Genomic DNA, 26303 nt, shown 5'->3' with positions numbered 1-26303 from the left:
AATGACTGGTGGGGCAGGATTACGGCCATACTCCACAAAACTAATTTGCATGCAAAGTCAACTGAACATTTTAAAATTAGTCAATGAATCGGCCCACAGTGACCCACATGGTCTTAATGACGATTTTTAGTGCATCTGGCCCTCAGTCTTTTCCTATATCTGCTGGTAAGAAAGGATTACCCATTCATGCAGAATGGTGAGCTGACGCTAAGAAAATAAATCTGTGACAGTGTTATGTGCCTTGACCAAATGTGTTTATCCAGTAACTGTGGAAGGGGTGCTGCTTTCAGTGTTGCCTGTAGTATGTGACTTAGGGATTTGTCTTGATACTAAATTATCTGGAAGAGACCAGATCATGAAAGTGGTTGTTTCCTCTATAAGTCTTACCAGCTAAAATGCCTTCGTTTGATTTCCACCTAATATAGCAGATGCTTTGTATTAGAAAATTTGTACATGTGGAATATAGAGCACTTTTGAGTATAGAGGTTCTAGATTTTAGCTTTCTTCCTAAAAGCCTTAATTTGGTTTCCATAACCTCCTACCCACACCTTCCTATATCATTGATATTAGAATGTACCACAATAGCCAGCTCTTCCCCTGCATGGTTTAAAATCCTATCTAGTTGACATTTGAGGTCTGCCACTGTTGCAGCAGGCAGGCAAGTAAGTTTCTAGACAGTCCTCATGTCTACTAGTCCCCCAGCTATATACATTGCTTATAGGCTAATCATTCATTTGACATTCAGTGCAAAGTAGAGAGTTGGTCAGAAATTTTGCCCACCCCCCTGTGGAATATAATCTATTCCATCTCCTCTATCCCCACGTACCTTCAGCATTATTATTTACTTGATTGCAGCCCTCTGTTTGCTAACAAAGTGGCTTTGCCTGTAATCTCCAGTTAAGATGATTCTAGAATCCCAGTGAGATCTAATACACCAGGTTCTTCAGCCGCGACTTCTTCACTTTTAATTAAGTTTAACATAATACAATTTTTGTACTGGTGGCATGCTGGTTTCTGAATATTTCAAAACAGAAGTAAAAAAAAAAATTGAAATAAATCCTTAGGAGACTGTAGTCTGGAAACAGGAAAATTAAGACATTTCAAATTAAAATTTCTATTTGCGTTTTCCAGATTTTTTATCTTCCTTATTAACAAATTTTTGTCCCCACAATGTTGATTAGATGAAACTTTCACATCAGAAACTATTTTTTCAATAGAGTTCATTCTAACAGAATGTTGTTGAACTCTTTCCTCCAAGTTTTTCATCTGCGTAGAAGAATTTGTAATAGAAGAAATAAAAAGAGAGCATACCTTATATAAACTCTCAATGGCACCCCATAATGCTTCCATGTTCACAACGGCTGGTTTCACCAGCGGTTTAAGAGGGACCATTTTGCAGTTGGAAAATTTGCCAAAAATGAACCATCATCAGATTCCTCTACTTCACCACCACTGCCACATACCATCTGCGAACTGGCTCCTCCACCAGAGGAGGCCCCAGTTGAGGCTCTTGACTCTGATCAAATCCCTTCCAGGGTTGAAGGTAGTGCCGGCAAAACCATTGGCAGATCAACACCTGATGCCTCCTTCTGTAGTGTTGACAATTCCCAAATCATTCTGGGAGGTGGAGGGGTGGCTGGTCCCACTGGGCTCAATGAAATATCATTGTCTATCAAGTGTCTTCCCACTTTTGACAGCAGATCCACCCAAGTTAACAGGTACAACATAAGTGGTAATTGCTGTTTGTTGCAGAGAGGAGGAGGCAGCGGGGGGAATAAGAGGAATTTCCTTCTGTTTCCCTCTATGCTTAGGCATTATTGCAAAAAAATATTTAACGGCAAAACTTATCTTGCTAGTGATCCGGGATCCACTTCCAATGCATCTTAATCTGACACCATCTTGGCCCCTTTCATGCTCTTTTTAATAATAAACCTCTAACTATGCATCCGCTGAGTTCCAGGTTTATGAAAGGGCATTTGAACTCCAAACCCCCACTCAAATTTGAGATCTAAATGTCGTCCTCACTATTCTAATGAAGTCTCCATTTCAACCTCTTGCAACTACTCATCTTAAGTTCCTAACTTGGAAAGTAGTTTTCTTAAACTCCCTCCATCCCATTTCTGTTTAGCTAGGGAGTCTTGCATGTGAGAATATGCTTGCTGTTTGTCCAAGGATAAAGCACAGTTACTTACCATAACAGGTGTTATCCAGGGACCGCAGGCAGATATTCTAATATATGAGCTAACGTAGGGCGGGAAGGCACTCACCAAGCATTGTTGAAGCGTAAAGTGACAGTACACTTTTCACTGTCCGTACCAGACTCCATGGATGACGTCGCCCATATGTGAGAATATTTGCCTGTTGTCGCCTGTTATGGTAAGTAACTGTGTTTTACAAGCAGGCTTTGGACAGTTAGATGGCAGTGGAGTCATGATTCGTTTTTGTTATGTATGCAGGTGTATATGCCTGTGGCTTCAGTCTAGGCATAATATCTGCTGCTTTGCTCCTACTATTTTATAACAACATAACATGCATTTCTGTGTGTTTAACTGGCAAAAAATAGGCACCTGCTTGGCCTTCACATATAGGGACCAGCTATATTAATGTCCTTTATTAAATCATGTTGGTCTAGAATTGTATACTCTCTACTCGACTAAATTAATTGGAAAGTGATAACAAATAATGACTATCTTATTTATGTATTATTAATGTATAGAAAATGTGCAGTTGCTTTCTATATGTATATTGCTTGAGTAGCAATATGTATACACATGCACAATATGTGTTAGAGTTACTTATATTCAGTGTAAGACATGTTAATGAGATAGATTGAAAAAGAGAGATACATTGTGAAGATAATGTACACTGTTGCTCACAGCTGCTGTCTCAGTTGCTTCCCTTGATCCTTATTTTTCCAGAAATTACAGTGCAAAAAGCATAGCCCAGATGTGGGCCATTTACCATGATTATCTCTCTTTCATTCTGCCTCAATTTAATTTCCCTGTTTGGAAGAAAAAAGAAATGTTATTTGTGTGGTGGACAGAAAGATAGGAGCACTTAGTGGAAAGGTATTATCTATCTTATTAGGGAAGATGGGGGTGGGGGTAGGGGTGGGGGAGAGTATGCAAGGAGGAGGGGTATTGGCAGCATCTGATTGAATCTGTCCATGGCAATAATATGGAGCTTGTCTTCAGCAGGATAAAGTGTTTGATTGTAATATGGGCTAAAATCAACACAGTTTCTGCCCTTCCTGTATTGGGCATTAGTGAGGCCACATTTTGAAAGGACCTGGAAAAGAACCTGGACTTGTATACCGCCTCTTTGTAGTTATACAACCACACTCAAAGCGGTTTACATAAAGGTAATTCAAGTATGTTCCCTATCTGTACTGGTGGGCTAACAATCTGTACCTAGTGCAGTGGAGGATTAAGTGACTTGCCCAGCGTCAGAGGGAGCAGCATGGGGTTTGAACCCACAGCTTCAGGGTGCTGGGGATATAGCTCTAACCACTATGCCACACTCTCCTCCGACACCAGTGACAAGAACATAAGTGTTGCCATGCTGGGACAGGCCAAAGATCCATTAAGTCCCATATCCTGTTTTCAACAGTGGCTAAATCAAGTCACAAGTACCTGGCAAGATCCCAAAAGAATAAAACAGATTTTATGCTGCTTATCCCAGGAATAAGTAATGGATTTTCCTAAGTCTATCTTAATAATGTTATATGGACTTTTTCTTTTAGGAAATTTATCCAAACCTTTTAAAAACTCTGCTAAGCTAATTGTTGTGCCATATTCTCCAGTAAAAAAAATGTCAGTTTAATTACACATTGAGTGAAGAAATACTTTATCCAGTTTATTTTAAATTTGCTACATTTAGGAACTTCTTTGCATGCTCCCCAGTTCTAATATTTTTGGAAAAGTAAACAAGTGGTCCACATTTATCCGTTCCACTCCACTTAGTATTTTATAGATATTTATCATACCTCCTCTGAGCTATTTCTTCTCCAAGCTGATTTAGCTTTTCCTTGTAGGAATGTTGTTACATCCCCTTGATCACATTTGTCATCCATCTCTGTACTTTTTCTAATTCGGATTTGGGGCTCATTTTCAAAAGAAAAAAACATCCAAAAAGGGGCAGATGGACATTTTTCTCCTCAAACTCTTCCAATTTAGTATTCAAACCTATCATCTAGACCAAGGGTGCCCACACTTTTTTGGCTTGCGAGCTACTTTTAAAATGACCAAGTCAAAATGATCTACCAACAGTAAAATTAAAAAAAAACAAACCACAAAGCATAATGTACGCAGAGAAAATGTTTATCATCATTTATATTTGGGGGTTTTTCAAAGCGGTCAAGGCAGATGACTTTAAAATATACAATGTCACCTCAGTAGCAACTATACAAAAATAGACAAATACACCTCCTCCCTTTTTACTAAACCGCGCTGAATGCCCCGCACTGCTCTCGATGCTCATAGGTTCTGTACGCCAAAATCTGCTACTGCGGTTTAGTAAAAGGGGGCCATAGTGCAAAATATAGACAGCAGATATAAATTCTCAAAACATACACATTTTGATCACTAAATTGAAAATAAAATCTGTTATCTGGTAATTTCATGAGTCTCTGGTTGCACTTTCTTCTTCTGACTGTGCATCCAATATTTCTTCCCTTCTTTCTGCCTCTTGCATGCTTCTTCTCCTCCAGACCTCATTCCATTCCCCAACCATCTCTGTCCTTCCATAAGTCCAACTTTTTCTTCCTCTCTCCCTGCCCCTGCCCCCTCCCCTTTCTTTTTCTTCTTTTCTCTCTGTCTCCCTTTCTTTCTGTTTCCCCTTTCTTTCTGTCTGTCCTTTCTTTCTTCCCAAGCCACTGCCAGGGCCGTTGTGTGGGAACAGGCCCCCAAGTCACCGCCACCGTCTGGGAACAGGCCCCCAAGCCGCTGTTGCCGCCAAATTTTCCCTGTTCTCTGACGCCGCAACAGGCCAGCAGCGACTGCAGAAGCACTGGGCCCACCAGCCTTCCCCCAATTCTGAATTGACGTTGGGTGGAGGGAGGGAAGGCTGGTGTGCCCGGTGCTTCTGCAGTCGCTGCTGGCCTGCTACGTCGTCAGGGAAGCAGGGAGAACACAAACTGACCAGATGACCATTGGAGGGATGAAATTGTGATTCCCCCCCCCCACACACACTCCCCTTTCTACTCCTCAAAGATGTGAATGAAACGGTACATACCTGCTTGTATGACAGCTTCGAATGCTATGGCCAATCCAATTAGAATAGCAAGCAGGTCTCTAAGAGTATCTGATGGTCAGTGCAATAGAATCCAGAGAAGGAGACCCAGTCCTATATCCCATTCTAGCTGCTATACTTTGTTGGGAAGTGTGAGCTCACCAAAACCCACTGTACCTACATATAGATGACACCTGCAGGCATAAGGGCTATTGAGGTACAGTTGGGTTCAGTAGGTTTTTGCATGTGTTTTGGAGGGCTCACCATATATATTAGTTTTGGTTAGATGTGTAGCTGGAAATTTTTATATTACTACCACTATCATTTCTATAGTACTGAAAGGCATGCACAGTGCTGTACATTTAACATGTATCACACAGCCCTCGGAAGAGCTTACAATCGTTCCCCCTAAGTAGGATTTCCAGATTTTGGTTGGATAAAACCTAGATACATGGTCCCACTCCAGCCCCGCACCATTATACCCGTCATGCCCCGTTACGCCCCTGTCCCTCCCAAATCTCTTCTCCTCTTTCCTCCTGCTCAGGGCCGTGTCTGGAGGGCCTCCGAACATGCGCAGATGTGATGCAATGGTACCACACCCGCGCATGCTTAGAGGCCCTCCAGACACGGCCCCGAGCTTGAATACCTGGACGAACTGCTGATTTTCAAGAATCTGTCCGGATACCCAGACAGTCCTCTAAAAAGACGACATGTCTGGGTAAATTCAGACATCTGGTAACCCTACCCCTAGAATGTCCCACTGCTCTTGCTGGGATGTCTGCATGACAGCCTACTAAAAATGCTGGCTGTTCTTACATCCAAATGGCTTGTTTTGTGCATTTTTCTTTTGGATTTTGTTTTTGAAAATGGGCAAAAAAGTTGGATATGCTAAAGTTTCAAGTTTATTAGGATTTTATATACCGCCTATCAAGGTTATCTAAGCGGTTTTTACAATCAGGTACTCAAGCATTTTCCCTCTCTGTCCCGGAGGGCTCACAATCTATCTAATGTACCTGGGGCTATGGAGGATTAAGTGACTTGCCCAGGGTCACAAGGAGCAGCGCGGGGTTTGAACCCACAACACCAGGGTGATGAGGCTGTAGATCCAACCACTGCGCCACACACTCCTCCACAAAGGCAAACACATCTAGAAATGGTCATTTTGGGGGGAAGAAAATATGTTTTGTTATTTTGAAAATGACCATTTGCTCTATCTGATTTTTGGATGCACTTCCGAAAACGTCTAAACTTTGATTTAGATATCAAATCAAAGATGTGCCTTTACATCTTTTTTGAGATGTGGTGACCAGAATTGCACACTGTATTTAAGGTGAGGTTGCACCAAGGAGTGATGCAAAGGCATTATAACTCTCTCGGTTTTCTTTTCCATTCCTTTTATTGATATTTCCTAACATTCTACAGTATAATCTCGTTATAACATACTTTAAGAGACCGGGAAAAACAGTCCGTTATATCCAGAGTTAAATTTTTTAAAAACTTTATTTATGTCAATTTGAAACAAAGTACATCAATGAACAACAGTCACTGCACAAGCATATCAGTAACATCATTAACAAAACTCAGCAAAACATTGGTATGGCACGAAATGATTGCAAAACCAGAACACTAAAAGATGTTTTAAAGCATTATGTCATACTGTACTGGAAAAAAAATAATCTGTCATTTTCTTCTGGGCTGCATTTTGATACTATATCACCGGCACACCATGTGCCTTGTAGGCGGAGCATGCATGTCCGTTATAGGCAAACAAAACTACAGCTAAAAGCAGCTCTGGGGACCAAATTGTTTGTCTGTTATATGTGAAAGTCCGTTATATGTGAGTCCGCTATATGCAGTGATTTTTCTGCATGTTCATAAAGGCGCACGGCCGGGACCAGTGGGCCTCATCCGCTATAAACGATATTCTGTTATAAGCGAGTCAGTTATAACAAGATTATACTGTATTTGCTTTCTTAGCTGCAGCTGCACACTAAGCAGAGAGTTTCTCTGTATTTATTTTATCTAATAAAACCCCCCCTGCCCTATGAGCAATTGAAGAGTAGCTTTAGGGTGAGATATAGCGATGAGAAGCTGAAAGGGATGGCTCTGAGTTTTTCTTCCAGAGGGCCTGGAAAATATCTTTCATAGAAATGTGAGAGATTCTGCAGTGGGGTATGAAACAGCACTTCCCTTATTGGATTAGCAGAAAGGTTTTCCAAGTTTACACTCATTACTTTCACTTTAAAGAGAGCACTATGATTTTAGTGTTCAATTAATAGCTTTTGAGTTGGCACAGACATACTAATGAGTGAGTGCTATAGAACAAATTACTTCCCTATTTTTTTTTTTTTTTTTATTGCTCTGGGGTATGATGATGCCTTTTATAGCACATCAAGAGATGAATCTTGGCTGCTTCTTCAGCAAAAGTAATAAATCGATGCCATGGCAAGCAACTGTTTGGCTTTCTCATATTTGTGGAAAATCTATTTAAATATTATCTATTGATTGAAAAAAATAAGAACATAAGAATTGCCGCTGCTGGGTCAGACCAGTGATCCATCGTGCCAAGCAATCCGCTCATGCAGCGGGCCCCAGGTCAAAGACCAGTGCTCTAAATGAGTCCAGCCTCACCTGCGTACGTTCCAGTTTAGCAGGAACTTGTCCAACGTTGTCTTGAATCCCTGGAGGGTGTTTTCCCCTATAACAGACCCCGGAAGAGCGTTCCAGTTTTCTATCACTCTCTGGGTGAAGAAGAACTTCCTTACGTTTGTACGGAATCTATCCCCTTTCAACTTTAGAGAGTGCCTCTAGTTTTCCCTACCTTGGAAAGGGTGAACAATCTGTCTTTATCAGCTAAGTCTATTCCCTTCAGTACCTTGAATGTTTCAATCATGTCCCCTCTCAATCTCCTCTTTTCAAGGGAGAAGAGGCACAATTTCTCCAATATCTCACTGTACGGCAACTCCTCCAGCCCCTTAACCATTTTAGTTGCTCTTCTCTGGACCCTTTCTAGTAGTACCGTGCCCTTCTTCATGTATGGCAATCAGTGCTGGACGTAGTCCTCCAGGTGAGGGTGCACCATGGCCCGGTACAGCAGCATGATAACCTTCTCTAATCGGTTCGTGATCCCTTTCTTAATCATTCCTAGCATTCTGTTCAGTCTTTTTGCTGCAGCCGCACATTGCGGACTGCTTCATTGAATTATCGATCATAACTCCCAAGTCTCTTTCCTGGGAGGTCTCTCCAAGTACGTCTCTGGACATCCTGTATTTGTGCATGAGATTTTTGTTACCGACATGCATCACTTTACACTTATCCACGTTGAATCTCATTTGCCATGTCGATACCCATTTCTCGATCTTGATTATGTCACGTTGCAGATCTTCGCAATCCCCCTGTATCTTCACTACTCTGAATAACTTCGTATCATCCGCAAATTTAATCACCTCACTGGTCGTACCAATGTCGAGATCATGTATAAAGATGTTGAAGAGCACGGGTCCAAGCACTGAGACCTGCGGCACCCCACTGGTGACGCTCTTCCAGTCCGAATATTGTCCATTTACCCCCCACTCTCTGTTTCCTATGCTCCAGCCAGTTTTTAATCCATGTGAGTATTTCACCCTCAATTCCATGGCTCGCAATTTTCCAAAGTAGTCGTTCATATGGAACCTTGTCAAACCGCGTCGCCCTTGTCTATCTGCCTGTTTACTCCCTCAAAGAAGTGCAGCAAGTTCATCAAACAAGATCTGCCTTTGCTGAAACTGTGCTGGCTGGTCCTCATCAGACCGTGTCCGTCAAGGTGATCAATGATGAGGTCCTTTTATCAGCGCTTCTACCATCTTTCCCGGTACCGAGGTCAGAATCACCGGTCTGTAGTTTTCCAGATCTCCCCTTGAACCTTTTTTGAAGATCGGCGTAACATTCGCCACCTTCCAGTCTTCTGGAATCTTTCCTGATTTGATCGACAGATTGGGTATTAGTTGAAGCAGTTCAGCTATAGTCCCTTTCAGTTCCTTGATGACCCTTGAATGGATGCCATCTGGTCCTGGGGATTTATCACTCTTAAGCCTATCGATCTGCCTGCATACCTCTTCTAGACTGACCGTCAACCCTGTCAGTTTCCCGTCTTTGTTTCCAGCATATAGCCTGATGGGTTCCGGTATGCTGTGTATATCCTGTTTGGTAAATACAGACGCAAAAAATGTGTTCAGTTTGTCGGCGATTGCTTTGTCACTCCCTTTATTCCATGGTCATCCAACATCCTCACCGCTTCCTTCACAGGTCGTTTCCCTTTAATATATCGAAAGAACACCGACCTTGATGTGGTGGTGATATCAGAAACTTGGTTCTCGGAGTCCCACGGATGGGATATGGTCATTCCAGGATACAACTTACTCCGTCACGACAGACAAGGCAAATCAGGAGGAGGAGTAGCTCTTTACATTAGAGAGGACATCAAAGTTACTAAAATCACAGACATAAAGTATACAGGAGAATCCCTCTGGGTGAACCTTGCCAGGGGCAACAACAAATGCCTGTATCTTGGTGTTGTGTATAGACCACCAAGACAAAAGGACGATGTGGACCAAGAACTAATTGAAGACATTGAGACCATCACACTGCAAGGTGAGATGGTACTGTTGGGAGACTTCAATATGCCTGATGTGGACTGGAACAAACTTTCCGCCACAACCAGCGGCAGCAAAAGGCTACTAACCTTCATACGAGGAGCACACCTCAAACAGATGGTGTCTGAACCCACCAGGGATCAGGCGATCCTGGACCTGCTGCTCACCAACGGGGACAGTGTCACAGAGGTGTCGGTGGAAGAAGCTTTGGCCTCCAGCGACCACAACACGGTGTGGTTCCAACTAAAGAAAGGAACCACTAGGTCAGATACTTCGACTAAGGTCCTAAATTTTAAAGGAACTGACTTTCAGTGCATGGGGGACTTTATCTACAAAGCGCTGCAAAACCAGAGCACGACAGACAGTGTGGAGGCACTATGGTTGGCTCTGAAATCCACCCTGCAAGAAGCAATCAACATTTACATAAAATCCGCAAGCAAAAGGCGCAGAAAAAATAGACCACAGTGGTTCTCTGCGGAGATCTCAGAACTGGTAAAGCAAAAGAAGAAAGCATTCGTAACCTACAAGCAATCGCAAAGGCTGGAAGCTAAAGAAACCTATCCGGATGGAGGAAAATATAGCAAGACAGGTTAAAAAAGGGGATAAATCCTTTTTTAAGTACGTTAGCAACAGGAAGAAAAACTCAAGCGGTATTGTGCGCCTAAAAAAACCTGACTTCGTTGACTCAGACGTAGACAAAGCAGAACTACTCAATAACTACTTTTGCTCAGTCTTCACCCACGAAGCGCCAGGGTCTGGACCTCAGCTACAGACAAAGGGGTGCTCGGAGGACCCATTCCGGGACTTTGCATTTACCGCGGGCAATGTCTACCACGAGCTATCAAAGCTAAAAGTGAACAAAGCTATGGGCCCAGATAATCTACACCCTGGAGTACTTCAGGAATTGAGAGATGTCCTAGCAGAACTGTTAGCCGAGCTTTTTAATCTTTCCCTAAGCAAGAGAAAAGTTCCCTTGGACTGGAAAACTGCCAACATTATTCCACTTCATAAAAAGGGATGCAGCTCAGAGGCCGAAAATTACAGACCAGTGAGTCTCACATTAATCAAGTTTATTAAGTTTATTAGATTTTAATATACCGACCATCAAGCAAATATCTGGACGGTTTACATTAGATTTAAAAAATTAACAGACAAGAGTAGAAACAATTGGAAAAAAAAAAATAAATAAAAATAATAGTATGTAAACTTATGGAAACGTTGATCAAAAACAGATTGGACACATTTCTGGATGACGAAAGACTAAGGGATCCCCACCAACACGGCTTTACTAAGGGAAGGTCTTGTCAATCCAATCTGATAAACTTCTTTGACTGGGTGACAAAAAAACTGGATAAGGGAGAGTCCCTGTACATCGTGTATTTAGACTTCAGTAAGGCTTTTGATAGTGTCCCACACCGGAGGTTATTGAACAAGATGAACGCGATGGGCCTTGGAGAAACAATAACAGCATGGGTAGAAGACTGGCTTAGCAGCAGACTTCAAAGGGTAATGGTGAACGGTACTCCCTCAAACACGTTGGAATTGACCAGTGGAGTACCGCAGGGCTCGGTCTTGGGCCCTGTACTATTCAATATCTTTGTAAGGGATCTGCCTCAGGGACTTCGAGGCAAAATTACATTATTCGCTGATGACGCTAAACTATGCAACGTTGTGAGCAGCGCGGCAGAATCTAACGGCGCAACCATGCCCGGCACCATGGAACAGGACCTACTTTTACTAGAACAATGGTCCAGTACTTGGCAACTGAATTTTAATGCCAAAAAATGTAAGGTAATGCACCTTGGTAACGGAAATCCATGCAGAACGTACACCCTGAATGGTGAAAACCTAACAAGAACTGCAGCAGAACGGGACTTGGGAGTAATCATCCGGGATGATATGAAAGTTGCCAATCAGGTGGAGAAAGCGTAAGCAAAGGCTAGACAAATGCTGGGATGCATTAGATGAAGCCTGAAGTTATACTGCCGTTATACAGATCCTTGGTGAGACCTCAGTTTTGGAGGCCACATTATCAAAAAGAGAGAATGGAGTCGATTCAGCGAATGGCCACAAGGATGGTTTCAGGACTCAAGGATTTCCCATACAAAGAACGTCTGAACAGGCTGCGTTTATATTCTCTCGAAGAGCGCAGAGAAAGGGGGGACATGATAGAAACATTCAAATACATCACGGGCCACATTGAGGTGGAGGAAGAAATCTTTTATCCTACGGGTCCTACGGCAACAAGAGGGCACCCGGTAAAACTCAGGGGGGGAAGATTTCATGGGGACAGCAGGAAATACTTCTTCACCGAAAGGGTAATTGATCGATGGAATGGCCTTCCACGTCAGGTAGTTGAGGCCAGTACCACGCTCGACTTCAAGGGTCTGGTGGGGTCGCTCCAGAGGAATGCTTAAAACAGTGGTTCCCAAACCTGTCCTGGGGGACCCCCAGCCAGTCAGGTTTTCAAGATATCCCTAATGAATATGCATGAGAGAGATTTGCATACCTGTCACTTCCATTATATGCAAATCTCTCTCATGCATATTCATTAGGGATATCTTGAAAACCTGACTGGCTGGGGGTCCCCCAGGACAGGTTTGGGAACTACTGCTTAAAAGATGGATTCTCGAGGAGGGAGGGTTCTTGAGTGGGCAGACTTGTTGGGCCATCGGCCCTTTACTGCCGTTATACTCTTATGTTTCTCTATGACGATTTTTGCCTCCTTGGCTATTTTTTCTTCGTAGTCTCTTTTGGCCCCTTTTACCGCCTTATGGCACCTGCGTTGATGATGTTTGTGCTTATTCCAGTTTTCGTCTGTTCTTGACCTTTTCCATTCCTTTAACAAAGTTTTCTTGTTTCTGCTCGCTTCCTTCACCTCTACAGTGAGCCACGCCAGTTCCTTGTTCTTTTTCCTCTTGTATCTCTTGTTGATACGCGGTATATATAGATTTTGCACCTCGGTTGTATCCTTAAAAAGGGACCATGCTTGCTCTAGTGCTTATCCTCTTCTTAATCTTCTTCCTCACCATGAGCCTCATCTCTTCGTAATTCTCATTTTGGAAGTTCAGTGCTGTGGCTGTCGTTCTGGATCGATGTTTTGCCCCTGCGTCCAGGTCGAAGTGGATCATGTTGTGATCGCTATTTCCCAGTGTCCCTTCTACTTCTACACCTTGTGCCAGTCCTCGCAGTCCATTTAGAATTAAGTCCAGAATTGCATTTCCTCTTGTATTTTCCTTGACAAGTTGTTCCAGGAAGCAATCGCCTACAGCATCTAGGAACTTGGTATCCCTAGCACAGCCGGAAGTGCTTAGGTTCTAGTCTATCCCCGGATAGTTGAAGTCACCCATGATAACTGCGTTGCCTCCCTTGCAGTTGCATTTTAATCTCGTCTGTCATTTCTCTATCAATTTCTTCAGACTGCCCTTGGGGTCGGTAGTAGATCACGATCTTCATTTCCAGTCCATTTGTTCCTGGAATTTTGACCCATAGAGACTCTAACTTATCTGTCTGTTGTGGCATGTTCTCTCCAGTAGATTCAATTCCCTCTTTGTTGTATATAGCAATGCCCTCACCTTTTTGAGCCACTCTGTCTCTGCGGTATAGTTTGTATCCCGGTAGCATAGTGTCCCAGACGTTTTCCTCAGTCCACCATGTTTCCGTGATGCCGATGATGTTCACGTTATCTTTTTGTGCCATAGTTTCTAATTCACCCATCTTATTCCTTAGGCTCCTTGCGTTTGTGTACATATACTTGAGTTTGCGGCCTGTTACTTTCTTGCATTTCCTTCCCTCTTGTGGCCCTTTCGATCTGTCTTGCCTGTGATTCGGTGAATCTTCCCCTCTATCGTCCTGCATGGTATCCTCCGGGTATACCGGTTCCCGAACCATCGATTCTCTCTCTCGGTTGACTGTCAGCTTTCCCCTTCTTCCTAGTTTAAAAACTTCTCAACTTCTCTCTTGATGTTGCTTGCAAGTAGCCTCATTCCGTCTTTGCTGAGGTGGAGTCCGTCTTTCCTGAATAGCTTACCCTTCCCCCAGAACGTTGTCCAATTGTGCACGAAGTGGAATCCTTCTTCATCACACCAGCGCTGCATCCATGTGTTGACTGCTTGCAGCTCCATCTGCTTCTTCTCGGCCCTGGTCTTCAGCTTCCTTCCTTACATTCAAAACTGGTCCTTCAGTACTTCCCTGTTGTAGTTCCTATTGCTTATGTTGTTCGTCCCCACATGGATCACCACCGCCGTATCTTCTTCTTCCACACTGTTGATGAGCCTCACTATGTCTTCTACCTTGACTCCTGGTAGGCAGGTCATCAGCCGATCCAGTCTTCCTTCCACTATGTGGCTGCCGACTTCTCTGATGATGGAGTTCCCCACTATGATTGCTGTCCTCTCTATCTTCTCTTGATTCTCCAGCCGCAGGTCCATGTCCCTGGTGTATGTCCATCTCTCCAGCCGTAGGTCCATGTCCTTCATTCCCATCCATTTTCTCTCATCCTGGCGTTGGCTTGCACTGGACTCGTCTTCTTGTGGGTTCCATCCGCTGTTTCCAGATCTCGCTGCTGTGTCACCCATTTCTTTCTGGTGGTTGTCCGTCAGGTGGTCCACACTCTCTGTAGGTGTATCTCGGCAGTTCCACTGTTGCTGGTGATTTTTCACGGCCTCCCTGTAGGCCTCCTCTATGAACTTCTCCAGCTCTCAGACTTCTTCCTCGATGGTGTCCTGTCTTGATGTTCTCTGCTTCCTCTGTCTTGATGTTCTTTGCATCTCTGTCTTCCTCCTCCACTGCTTGAAGTGCCTCCATTTCCAGTATTCTGCCCTCCAGGAGTCTGACATGTTTCTTGAGGCTCTCCAGTTCTCCGCATCAAGCGCATACGTAAGACTGCTTCCCAGAGGGGAGGTAGTCATACATATGGCAGACGGTACAGAAAACTGGGTAGCTCAACATCCTGCTTCTGTCTGCTGCTTCCATTGCTGCCCGCTTGCCGGTCTGTTGTGGCTGTCTTCTGTGCCTGCTGTATCCTCTGTGTCTGCCTGGTTGTGTGTCCTCTGCACCTGCTGTGTTCTCTGTGTCTACCTGGCTGTGTGTCCTCTGTGTCTGCTGTGTCCTCTGTGTCTGCCTGGTTGTGAGTCCTCTGTGCCTGCTGTGTCCTCTGTGTCTGCCTGGATGTGTGTCCTCTGCGCCTGCTGTGTCCTCTGTGTCTGCCTGGCTGTGTGTCCTCTGCACCTGCTGTGTCTGCCTGGCTGTGTGTCCTCTGTGTCTGCCTGGCTGTGTGTCCTCTGCACCTGCTGTGTCTGCCTGGTTGTGTGTTCTCTGTGCCTGCTGTGGTCTCCTCTCCTTTACTGGTGGCTTGTTCCTTCTCAAGAACGTCTGAGCGCCATTGGCCCCTCCCCCTTTAAGGGGGAGCTTCGGTGGTCGACATGGCATTTATAATTAATACTATTATTATGGGGGAATGGGGTCTGGGGCTGAACTTGTGTGAGTCTGGGGCGGGGTCTAGAGTGGAGCTTTTGCCCCTCCCAACAAAAAAGTGTTCCGCTGCCTATGCCTTGAGCCATCCATGCCTCTCCCTTGACAGCATCCCATTTTGAGTTGAGTGCTATAATATTTAGGTGTGCATTTTATAGAATATGGCAAAGTAATAGGTACAAGAAGATCTACTATTTTTTTCGGTTGTAGTTCCTCAGCTCTGGAATAATCTACCAAATTATTTGCGAGCTGAACCCGCATTGGAAAAATTCAAAAGTCTTTTGAAAAGTTTCTTGTATAAAGATGCATTTGAGACATAGATATGATAACTCGCTTAGAGCCATCCACAGTTTCAATCAACCCTTATTCTCAGGACTCAAATGCTATTCCCTTATGTTTCCTTCTTTTTATTTTCTTTAATTCTTTCCCTTCATTTGTCATCCCCCCCGATGTGTTACCCATAGATGTCTCTTCCTTTTCTTCAATGATTGTAGTTCATCCCCCTTTCCTTTTGTATAGGTATAAGTTTGTATGATGATATTATATTATATTATATTATACTAGCTTTATAGCCCGTTACATTAATGGGTGCTAGAATATATGGGTGTGTATCTGTCTTTATTTCTTTCTTTCTCTGTTTCCTTAGCCGCTTTCTGTATTTCTGTCTTTCTTTCGTTTGGCTGTCCACCACCACCCCTTGCGTGCTCCCCCTGTCCATTCTCCCTTGCTTTTACCTCCCCTGTGTCCACCACCACCCCTTCACTGCTCCCCTTATCCAGCAGCAGCCCTTCTCCCTGTTTTACCTCCCCCCTGTCCATCAGAACCTCTTCCTGCTCCCCCTGTCCAGCAGTAGGCCTCCCTTCCTTCTTCCCACCCCTTCCATCGGCACCTCTTCCTGCTTCCCCTGTCCAGCAGTAGGCCTCCCAAGGTGCTAGAATAGATGTGTAGACTTAGGCATTTCTTTATTTCTTTTTTTCTTTCTGTCTCTCTCCCTGCCCCCTTTCTTTCTTTCTGTCTGTCTTTCTTTCTGTCTCTTTCCCTGGTCCCCTGTCTGTCTTTCTTTCTGTCGCTCTCCCTTCCCCCTGTCTGACTTTCTTTCTTTGTCTCTCTCCCCCTGTCTGTCTTTCTTTCTTTGTCTCTCTCCCCCTGTCTGTCTTTCTTTCTGTCTCTTTCCCTTCCCCCTGTCTGTCTTTCTTTCTGTCTCTTTCCCTTCCCCCTGTCTGTCTTTCTTTCTGTCTCTTTCCCTTCCCCCTGTCTGTCTTTCTTTCTTTGTCTCTTTCCCTGGCCCCGTCTGTCTTTCTTTCTGTCGCTCTCCCTTCCCCCTGTCTGTCTGTTTTTCTTTCTGTCTCTCTCCCTGTCCACTGTCTGTCTTTCTTTCTCTCTCCTTGCCCCCTTTCTTTCTTTCTGTCTCTCTGCCTGTCTTGTCTTTCTTCGGTGGCAGAAGATATTTCCCTGTCCCCAGAAGTCTTAGTATCAGGATTTACTTCACTGATATGCATTGCCACACTTCATAGGGGAATAATACGAAGAGAGAATTCTATAAGGAGCCATTCCATCTATAAATTTATTTGTTACTTAATATACCACAATTCCTTTGGTTAAAGCGGTTTACCTACTAAAATCAGAAAGTTAGAAAAGAGCTCCATTTGTTGTAACTTACACACATTCAAGAGGATTAAAGTATAACGTGCTCGCTGTGTAGAACCTGCAGATCATCCCCACAGGAGTTAATTAAAGGCCTGCTCACATAAATGTATTTTTAAGGCCTTCTTGAAACTGGGGAGGGCTGATAACTGACTGGGGCAAAGCATTCCAAAGCTTAGGCATGGTGAAAAAGAAAGTGGAATGCCTGTCTGCTTCATTGGAGGCTTTGGAAGGGTGGGGGGGGGAGGGATAATCAATTGGCATCTAAAGAGCATAAGGAAGAATCAAGTTAGAGAGGGGACATAAAATTTTAAATTGGAACCGGTGAGGGAGAGGTAACCAAAGTAAGGACAGCGGAAGAGGGGTACAATAGTCATATGGTTTTGTGGAGTTTGGAGACATCGTAATTCACATTGAGTAAGGCCTGAGTGAATGTTATTGCAATAATCAATATGGGAACGTACAAATGCATGCAGTAACATCTGAAGGGAACGGATGGAAATCAACTTCAGAGACGAAGGGGTGGATTTGAACCTTCCATTGGCCGCTCCCCCTCCCTCCCCACGGATTTGAAGCCTCTATTCGGGCTTACTGTCGGCAGCTCCTTTCCCACGCCTGACGGCGGCTGCACGGACCGAACAGCCAGGTCCCCGATCATTCGTTTCCCCTCCCCCTCCCCAGCTGTAGATCAACTTCAGAGGCGAAGGGGCAGATTTTAATCTTCCGTTCGCTGTTCCCCCTCCCTCCCCAGCCTCGCTCGCTCCTCCATCCGTGCTGCCGCCGCCACCGCCAAGATGGCGATCCAGGGTGGCCGGGTAATGGCGTACGCCACATGCGGCCATGAACTAGCGGCAGTTGATTCCAGAGCGCGCGAGGCCAGCTTTTCAGCCCTTCTCGAGGGGGCGGGACAGGCTGGTGAGGAGCTTCGGGGGCTGCTGCTGTTAGCCCCGGCAGAGACGGAGCAGCCGAGCTGAGCTGGCGGCAGAGCCCTCGTGTGTGTCCCCCCTCCCTCCCCGGTGCCAGCGCTGCTCTCCTTCTCAGCGGGCTGGGCTGGACCGCTGCTTCTTTGCTCCGGAGCTCGGCAGTGAGCGTGCGCAGGTGTATGGGGGCCATGCTGCCAGCGGGACAGCCCCAGCCCTCTCCCTCCTCCCCTCGCGGAGCGCGCATGTGCACTCTTACCTTGGCACATCCCGACAGAACAGGGATCAGAGAACACGCAGTGCGAGTGCGCATGCGCACTTAGCGTTTTATTATTATAGATTATATATATATATATTTTTAAATGTATTTATTTATTTTGTAACAAATTGTCTTATCGTTTGTCCCCTTTTTAATTTGTAATACGCATTGAAATGTTTGATATTGCGTGCACATCAAATTTTAATAAAATTTGAAACTTGATCTATGCATAAATCCAAATGAGATGCCAATTAACACCAGTTGTTAATGGCTCAATAACTAATTTGTGTATGGATCTAGGATCTGTGCCCAAATTTGGGCAATGTTTATAGCAGGGGTACCCACACTTTTTGGGCTTGTGAGCTACTTTTAAAATGACCAAGTCAAAATGATCTATCATCAATAAAATTAAAAAAAAAAAAAAAAACCCACAAAGCACACTGTACGTAGAGAAAATGTTAATTATCATTTATATTCTGGGGGATTTTCAAAGAAGTCGAGGCAGATGACTTTATGCAATGTCACCTCAGTAACAACTATACAAAAATAGACAAATATACCTCCTCCCTTTTTACTAAACCGCGATAGCGGTTTTTAGCGCAGGGAGCTGCGCTGAATGCCCTGCGCTGCTCTCGACGCTCATAGGCTCCCTATGCTAAAACTCGCTATTGCATTTTAGTAAAAGGGGGCCATAGTGCAAAATGGACACATTTTGATCACTAAATTGAAAATAAAATCATTATTCCTACTTTTGTTGTCTGGTGATTTCATGAGTTTCTGGTTGCACTTTCTTCTTCTGACTGTACATCTAATATTTCTTCCCTTCTTTCAGACTCCTGTATGTTTCCTGTCCTCCAGACTTCATTCCCTCCCCCAACTTTTTTTTCCTTGCTCCCTGCCCCCCCTCCTCTTTCTTTCTGTCTCCCTGCCCCCCTTTCTTTCTCTCTCCATGTCCCCCTTTTCTTTCTTTCTTTCTTTGTCTTTCTGTCTCCCTGCCTCCCCCCCACAAGCCACCGCCATTGGGGAACAGGCCTCCAAGCCACCGCCGCCGAGTTCTGAGCTCTCCCTGCTTCCTGACGCCGTAAACAGGACAACAGAAGTGCCGGGCCCACCAGCCTTCCCCTCGATATCAGTTCTGAAGTCGGAGAATAAATTCCGGGCCAGTCGGTGGGGGGGGGGGGGGGGATTGCTAGTGGGCCAGACACTTTTGCAGTCCTGTTTACGGTGTTGGGAAGCAGTGAGAACACAAAGGCAATATGAGTCTATCATGGAGCCCGGGATGGACTCCACGATCGAATCGCGTTGTCTTTGCGATCGACCTTTTGGGCACCCCTGCTATGTAGAATCTTGGAGGTAATGTAGATTGCAAGTGCAGACATAGGCACCAACTCTGTTGGTGCTGAGCACCCCCAATATTGAGCATTTATGGTGTCCAGAGAGGGGTAATTTATATTATGTTTGTCACCCCTAATTATTTTGAAAAGTTGGTTCCCATGTGCAGAAAAGGCTTCTTCACAGGTCATTTAGTTCCCTAAACATTTTTGATGGGATTGCAGTCTATTAGGACTATTTCATAGAAGAACGTGGAATAAAAATAAAATTTGATTTTTTTTTCTCTGAATTTCTTACAGAATTCATATCGCCATTTGCAAATATTCTGAAGAAAGGGTACCTGGAAATCAGGAAAGACTATGACAGCTATTGGCAAAATTGTTATGCAGAGCTCTCTCTGTATAAACTGCATCTGTATAGTTTAGACATCAGTGGCAACCAGAATCTCCTCACAGTTTATCCTCTTGCTTGTTTCCAAAGCATCACCGTCACAGGGAACTATGAAACTAAGTTGATGGATGCTGTTTTATCGGATGACACCCATTTACAGCTGAGAGCAGATTCACCCTGGGAGGCTCTAGACTGGGGTCAGAAACTTTGGGTAGGGATGCGTTCTCTGACTTTAATTCCATCTTACGTAAGCAATGAGCATGAGGAAGTAGAGAGTACCCAGAAATGTAATCAAGCCCATAGTTTACTAAATAAGTCAAGTGAGCTTCTTAAGCAAGAAACCATGGTTGAGATATCAAGAGAGTCCCAAAATAAAGTTTTGAAATCTGGAATACTGTACAGGTTAACATTTCAAAACACCTGGAAGGCCTTTACTTTTGTACTTACTGGATCCCAGCTTCAGGCCTACCAGCCTAGTCATTTGGATGAAGATCCGCTGCTGAGTTACAACATTGATGTGTGCTTGGTTGTTCAGCCTGACATGCTGGATGGCTATGACTCCTGCTTTCAGGTAATTTTTCCTCAGGATGTGCTCCGCCTCAGGGCGGAGACCCGACTAAGATCCCAGGAATGGATGGATGCCTTGATATCCACTGCAAACAGAGCTAGAAGTCTGGATCAGAATCTGCAGGTTCCCCTCAGAACCAAACCTACAGAGCAGTCTGGTAGTAAAGACCTTTGCAAGAACAAGCGGCAGTCGGTAACCACCAGCTTTCTAGGTATTCTAACCACGCTGGCCTTGGAAAAAGGACTCACTGCTCAAAGCTTTAAGTGTGCAGGTATGAATCAAAGTTCTAGTTGGTCTTTTAGACACCAAAGGAGCAATTGTGTAACTTAGCACCTTGATTTAAGGTGCTCTTAGTGCCAATTCTATAATGATACTTCAGTGAGCCTAAGCCATTATAAAATACTAGCTGCATTAGCATGCCAAAATTTAGGCACATGTACTTACAATAGGTCAGTTGCTTGTGTAAGTTGGCACATCTGAGTACACTATGCCAGTGTTTCTCAACTTGGTCCTGGAGTACCCCCATGCCAGTCAGGTTTTCAGTGAATATGAATGAAAGAAATTTGCATATAATGCAGGCAGTGTATACAAATCATGTTTATGCATATTAATTGTGGATGTCTTGAAAACCTGACTGGCAAGGGGGTACTTCAGGACCGAGTTGAGAAACACTGCACAATGCAACATGCATATCTAATAGTATTCTGTAAGTTGAGTGTATCACTTGGTAAATGCCCATGCTCTGTTCAAATGTATAACTTCTTCACAGTTGTATTGAGTGACATTGGCTTGTACTTTATGGAATAGCCTGCAGTACTTTTATGTGCACAACTGTCAATTATTGGTGCTAGCATTCTGGAAGCAACAAATGCCCTTTGGTGCCTCTTAGAAGGAGCCAAGTTATAGAATGAGAAGGAAAATGAATGATATCAAATTTCCAGATCTTTCTTATGAATGTAAATTAAATTACTGTATTTGAACTGGGAGTGATTTAGAAAGGGATTTGCATCATTTTTGGAAGTTTAAATATATATGCTGACTAAATTTTTTTTCTGCTTCATTGGCTGCTGAGTGGTGCTGTTTCAATTTTACATGCACCAGGAAGGGACAGGCCCGCCTTATTTCGACGGAGATGGGCCTGCCAGCCAGCCGGTGGCAAGACCCAGCCGGCCATCATTAAAGGTTAGAAGGGCGGATCCACAGGAGTATGTGTGTGTGTGTTCGTCAGGTTATTTACGGTGGGGGTGGGGGATTTCCGGCAGGAGGAATTGGGCACCCTCCTGCCAGCTATCTTTGTGGGCAGTGTTCCAGGGATTGAGCACTCTCCTGCCGGCAATCTTTAGGGGGGGTGTTCCGGTAGGTGGGATTGGGCACCCTCCTGCCGGTGATATTCAGGGGGGTTGGTGGGAAGTTTCTGGCAAGAAGGATTGGGCACCCTCCTGCCAGCGATCTTTAGGGGGGGCAGTCAGCCACAGCTGCGGCCACTAAACTTATCACAGCAGGAGATCCGTTGCCACAATAAGTGTAGCGGCCGCGTCTACTTACAATATAAGCCAGCATATTGCTGCCCTACATTGCATGCGTGTCCCTCTGGCCTAGGTTCGCCTAAGGCTACTTCTGGGGCAGACCATGCCCACACCTAGCCTTAGGAAGGCTTGTGTGCCTCAAATGTAGGCGGCCTGCCTCGGGAGCTTTTTTTAAAAAATGTGCATCCCGATTGGCTGGTTAGACAGCAGTAGGACGCCTACGACTGCCTACAATCGGGACACCGTTTATAGAATCAGGGCTGAAATGTATATGTACAATGGAGGCATTGCATCTAAATGCATCTTGTGCATATTGCCCACCAAAAATAGGGAAGGAAACTTGGTATACCAAGTGGCTCAATCCTAAATGTGAAACATTACATGAAAAATAAATAGGACTGGCAGAATTTTCAACGTACTTAACTCAGCTATGTAAATCAGTGCTCAGAAGGTGATATTCTCGGACCAGACTATGGGGCAAAGCCTACAACTGACCCGACAGCCCCCCTCCCGCTGCAGGAGAGATGCCCACTCTTTCCTGCTGGACTAAACTAAACTACACTTCCCCCTCCCCATTCACGGTTTCGGCAATCGCGATTTCACATATTTGCGATTTTTTGGGGAGGGGGAAAAAAAGAAAAAACCCACAGTTTAGCTTTCCCCCGGCGTCCTGGCCTTACCTAGTGGTCTAGCGGGCTTTCGGAGCAGGAGCGATCTTCCTACACTCCTGCCCCGTGTAGATCGCCATTAGGAAATGGCTGTGGGGAGTTCCCGTCGTAGTCTGAGGTACCCAAAAGAAAAGTGAACATACAGGTAGTACAGTATGAGCAGACAATCAATAAGGACATACCAAGAGCCACCAAATAGACACTAGATCACGCAAGTGCTCCCACAGGGAAACATAATGTTGCTGAGCCAGGTGGCTAGACAGGGTAGAACCTCTAATCTCAAAAAGGGGTAGTTCCCAAAGTCTACTCTTCCAGTGAGCCTCCGGGAGCGCATCCTCAGAGACCCAATAGGTCCCAATATGAGAAGGGTATTATATTTGAATCAGCATTGGAGGACAGTGAAACCTTTTGCCCGAAGGGGGCCCTGAAATCCCAGTAAGAGAGTTCTGTAATCCCACTTGACCATCCTCTCAAGGAGGGAAGCACCTTCCCCCAATTGGACAATTTGGAGCATTCAAGGAAGGAAGGAATGTAAGTACCAGCCGAACATTGACGCTTAACAGAGAGGTCACCCTCCCAAAGCCCAATACGCTCCCCTTTATGTCGGGTAATATAGGCTCGGTGGAGGACTTTATATTGAAGCTCTTGGAGGTCACCAGATTTAGTATAGGCATATAATGTCTTAAAACAATCCAAGAACTGGGCTCAGAGATGTGCTGCCCGAAGTCTGTCTCCCAATGCGCCCGCAGTGCTCCAAGGACCAATAAAGGAATAGATTTCAACAGTCTATACCAGTAGGACAGAGTATTAAGCTGAGGTGGCGTAGCGGAGAAAATGATATCCAGCTTACCCTTAGTCCATGCCCCCACATGCCCTCGACTCTCTACCGCCCATTAGTGGCGGAGTCGGAAATATGAAAAGAGATAATGATGGAGCTGTTGGAAGGATAGGAAGACAGTGGAATGAGGCTCCAGCACATGCTCCATAGCCTCACAGCCCCCAGACGCTCAGCCGGCAAACATTGGGTTCCCCTCCAACTTCAGGAAAGTGGACACCGCAGTGCTGACGTCTCCACCACTGCCAGACCCTCCGCATGGGCAGTAGGAATTGGGAACAAGTATGATATTGGCGATGGGGATCAGACTGGGAATGAAGAAGATTGATAAATTTTAAATGGATAGCACCAACCCTCTGCCCAGCCTGAGGGAAAATACCGAACATGCTCTGTATAGCCTTCATGAATCCAACGCATGCTACATTGTACATTCAGAACGTTAAAGCCACCCAAACACTTATCTAAATAGAGTTTAAGCACTCCAATCCTAGGGGCCCGTGACTGCCAGATAAATCGAGAGATAATCAATGTAAAGTGGAGCTCATCCTGACAGTAGAGCCAAAGGGGCATGGTCTGAAAAGGATACAGCAGTTTAGGAACTAAATTCATTTTCTCGAGGGCCACATGACCCAGAAACCCTAACGGAAGCTCCTTCCAGGCTTAACACAGTTTTTCAATAGCCTTGAGAGAATGTTGAACATTAGCGGCATAGAGGGAGGGCGTACTTGTACTTAAATAAATGCCTAAGTAACATACAGGCTTGGTGGAAGGGGGAATGGGCAACAGAGCATGTCAGGGCTTCGGAGGGCCACCAGAAAGCAACAGGAGCACAGACTTTCCACAGTTAACTTGCAGATCAGATAAAGCCCCAAAAGCTCGGATCACCTCCAAGGCCTTAGGCAGGTGTACAGAGACTTGATCTAGATAAAGCATTATGTCATCAGCAACAAGCTAATTTTGCAGTTGAGGCCCCCCACCCGAATCCCCCGAACATCCACCGCCTGCCGGATTTTAATGGCTAGGGGCTCGATGGCCAGTAGAAAGAAGAGAGGAGAAAGAGGACACCCATGCCTTGAGCCCCGCTGCAACCCAAAGGCATTCATAAGACCTCCGTTAATCAAGAGCCGAGCTCTGGGTGCAGTGTAAAGAGCAGTCGCCCAAATCATAAAATGACCTCGAAAGCCACTACGGTCTAAAACCCAAAAGAGGTATTCTCAGGAGATACTATCGAAAGCTTTCTCCATGTCCAGCCCTACAACCGCAGACTGACCTCCCCGTTCAGAATGAACGTGGATAGCGCCCAGGACTTTCATCAGGTTCATAGAGGCATAGCTCCCTGGCATGAATCCCACCTGATCAGGGTGTATAAGATACGGAAGAAAGCAATTCAGGCAACGAGCCATGGTCATAGCCTACAACTTAATGTCCTGATCTAATAGGGAAATAGGCTGGAAAGAGCCAACCAAATCCGGGTCTTTGCTTGGCTTAGGGATCAAAACAACATGGGCTAGGTTATCCGGAAAGGCACCACCCTCAGCAGCCACAGCATTGCACATCTCACTAAGTGGCGCCACCACCAAATCCTGGAGGATCCTATAATATTCTGGACCCAAGCCGTTGGGACCCGGAGCCTTGGCCAAGGTAAGTGAGCAGCATCTCTTGCCCAGTAATTGGGGTACTTAAAGAGGCGGCCTGATCTTCTGCTAAACAGGGCAACCCCTGGAAAAAACCATCCTGGGCATCCCTATCTAAAGGTCTGCCTCCATACAAAGTACTATAATGACAAACTGTTCTGCAATCTGCTGTTCCCCCTCATAACGTGTCCCAGTAAAGTCCTGAATGGCCATGATAATCTGTGTATTATTGAAACTCGAATAAATCGGGAAGAGTATTGGCTAATTATCTTAAAGCTAAAAAGAAAAGAGTAAAGATTGTGGCCATTAAGGATGAAAAAGGTAAAATTCATACCCACATTGTGAATGTCTTAAACCAATTTCTGTTTTTTTATAAAGCTTTATATTCTTCTGAGCTGTATGCAAACCACCTCGACGTAATCTCGATACCATCTAAAGAAAACGAGGCCTTCTACAAAAAATACAGTCATGCAGCCTGCGATCTCAACCACTGTCCCCCATACCTGTTAAAAGCCGCTAGCACTAGATTCCGCACCCACCTCATGCAGTGGATTAGTTACATGCTCACAGAGGGTCAATTTCCACAAGAAGTCGCTGAAATCATCATAACCTCTATTCTGAAAGACCCAAAGGGAGCAACAGATCAGCCATCCAATTACAGACCTTTAGCCTTAATACCACAATACGTCAAACTAATGGAAGGCCTCATAGCAAAACTTCTTACTGAATACTTAGAAACCCACAACATTCTTCACCCCTCACAATCAGGCTTCAGAGGCAGCTACAGTACAGAAACACTACTAGTCTCTCTCCTAGACACAGCCAAATAACACTTAAGCTAGACAAAAAACTGCTACTCATACAACTTGATCTCACAGCAGCATTCGACCTAGTAGATCACGACATCCTACTACAAACACTGGAGGCAATAGGAATAATAATAATAACAGTTTATATACCGCAGGACCATGAAGTTCTATGCGGTTTACAATGATTATAAGGTATTACAGTTCGAGTGGAATAAACAAAGTTTAGAGTTAGTGACTAACAGTTCTAAAGATCATTTGTTAAGGATTAAGATTGTATAGATCAGTTACCTAAGTACTTCAGGAACAGATGTGTTTTTAGGCGTTTCCTGAATTCCCTATAAGTAGTAGGCACGAGCACCTGTTCCAGGTCTTTACCCCATAATACT

At 44.8% G+C, this 26303-nt stretch overlaps 1 protein-coding gene across 6 annotated transcripts in view; it reads left to right on the top strand.

Moving 5' to 3' along the window:
* Positions 1-26303, top strand: part of PLEKHM3 (pleckstrin homology domain containing M3) — a 386793-nt gene that overhangs the window by 42283 nt on the left and 318207 nt on the right. For all 6 annotated transcript variants that reach the window (XM_033945256.1, XM_033945254.1, XM_033945259.1 and 3 more), the window contains exon 3: positions 19787-20716. In XM_033945256.1, the coding sequence (XP_033801147.1) occupies positions 19787-20716 (930 nt within the window). The remainder of the gene's footprint in view (positions 1-19786; positions 20717-26303) is intronic.

This window comes from Geotrypetes seraphini, chromosome 5, assembly GCF_902459505.1.
Source record: "Geotrypetes seraphini chromosome 5, aGeoSer1.1, whole genome shotgun sequence".
Lineage (NCBI taxonomy): Eukaryota > Metazoa > Chordata > Amphibia > Gymnophiona > Dermophiidae > Geotrypetes > Geotrypetes seraphini.
This window is presented reverse-complemented; position numbering and strand designations above follow the sequence as displayed.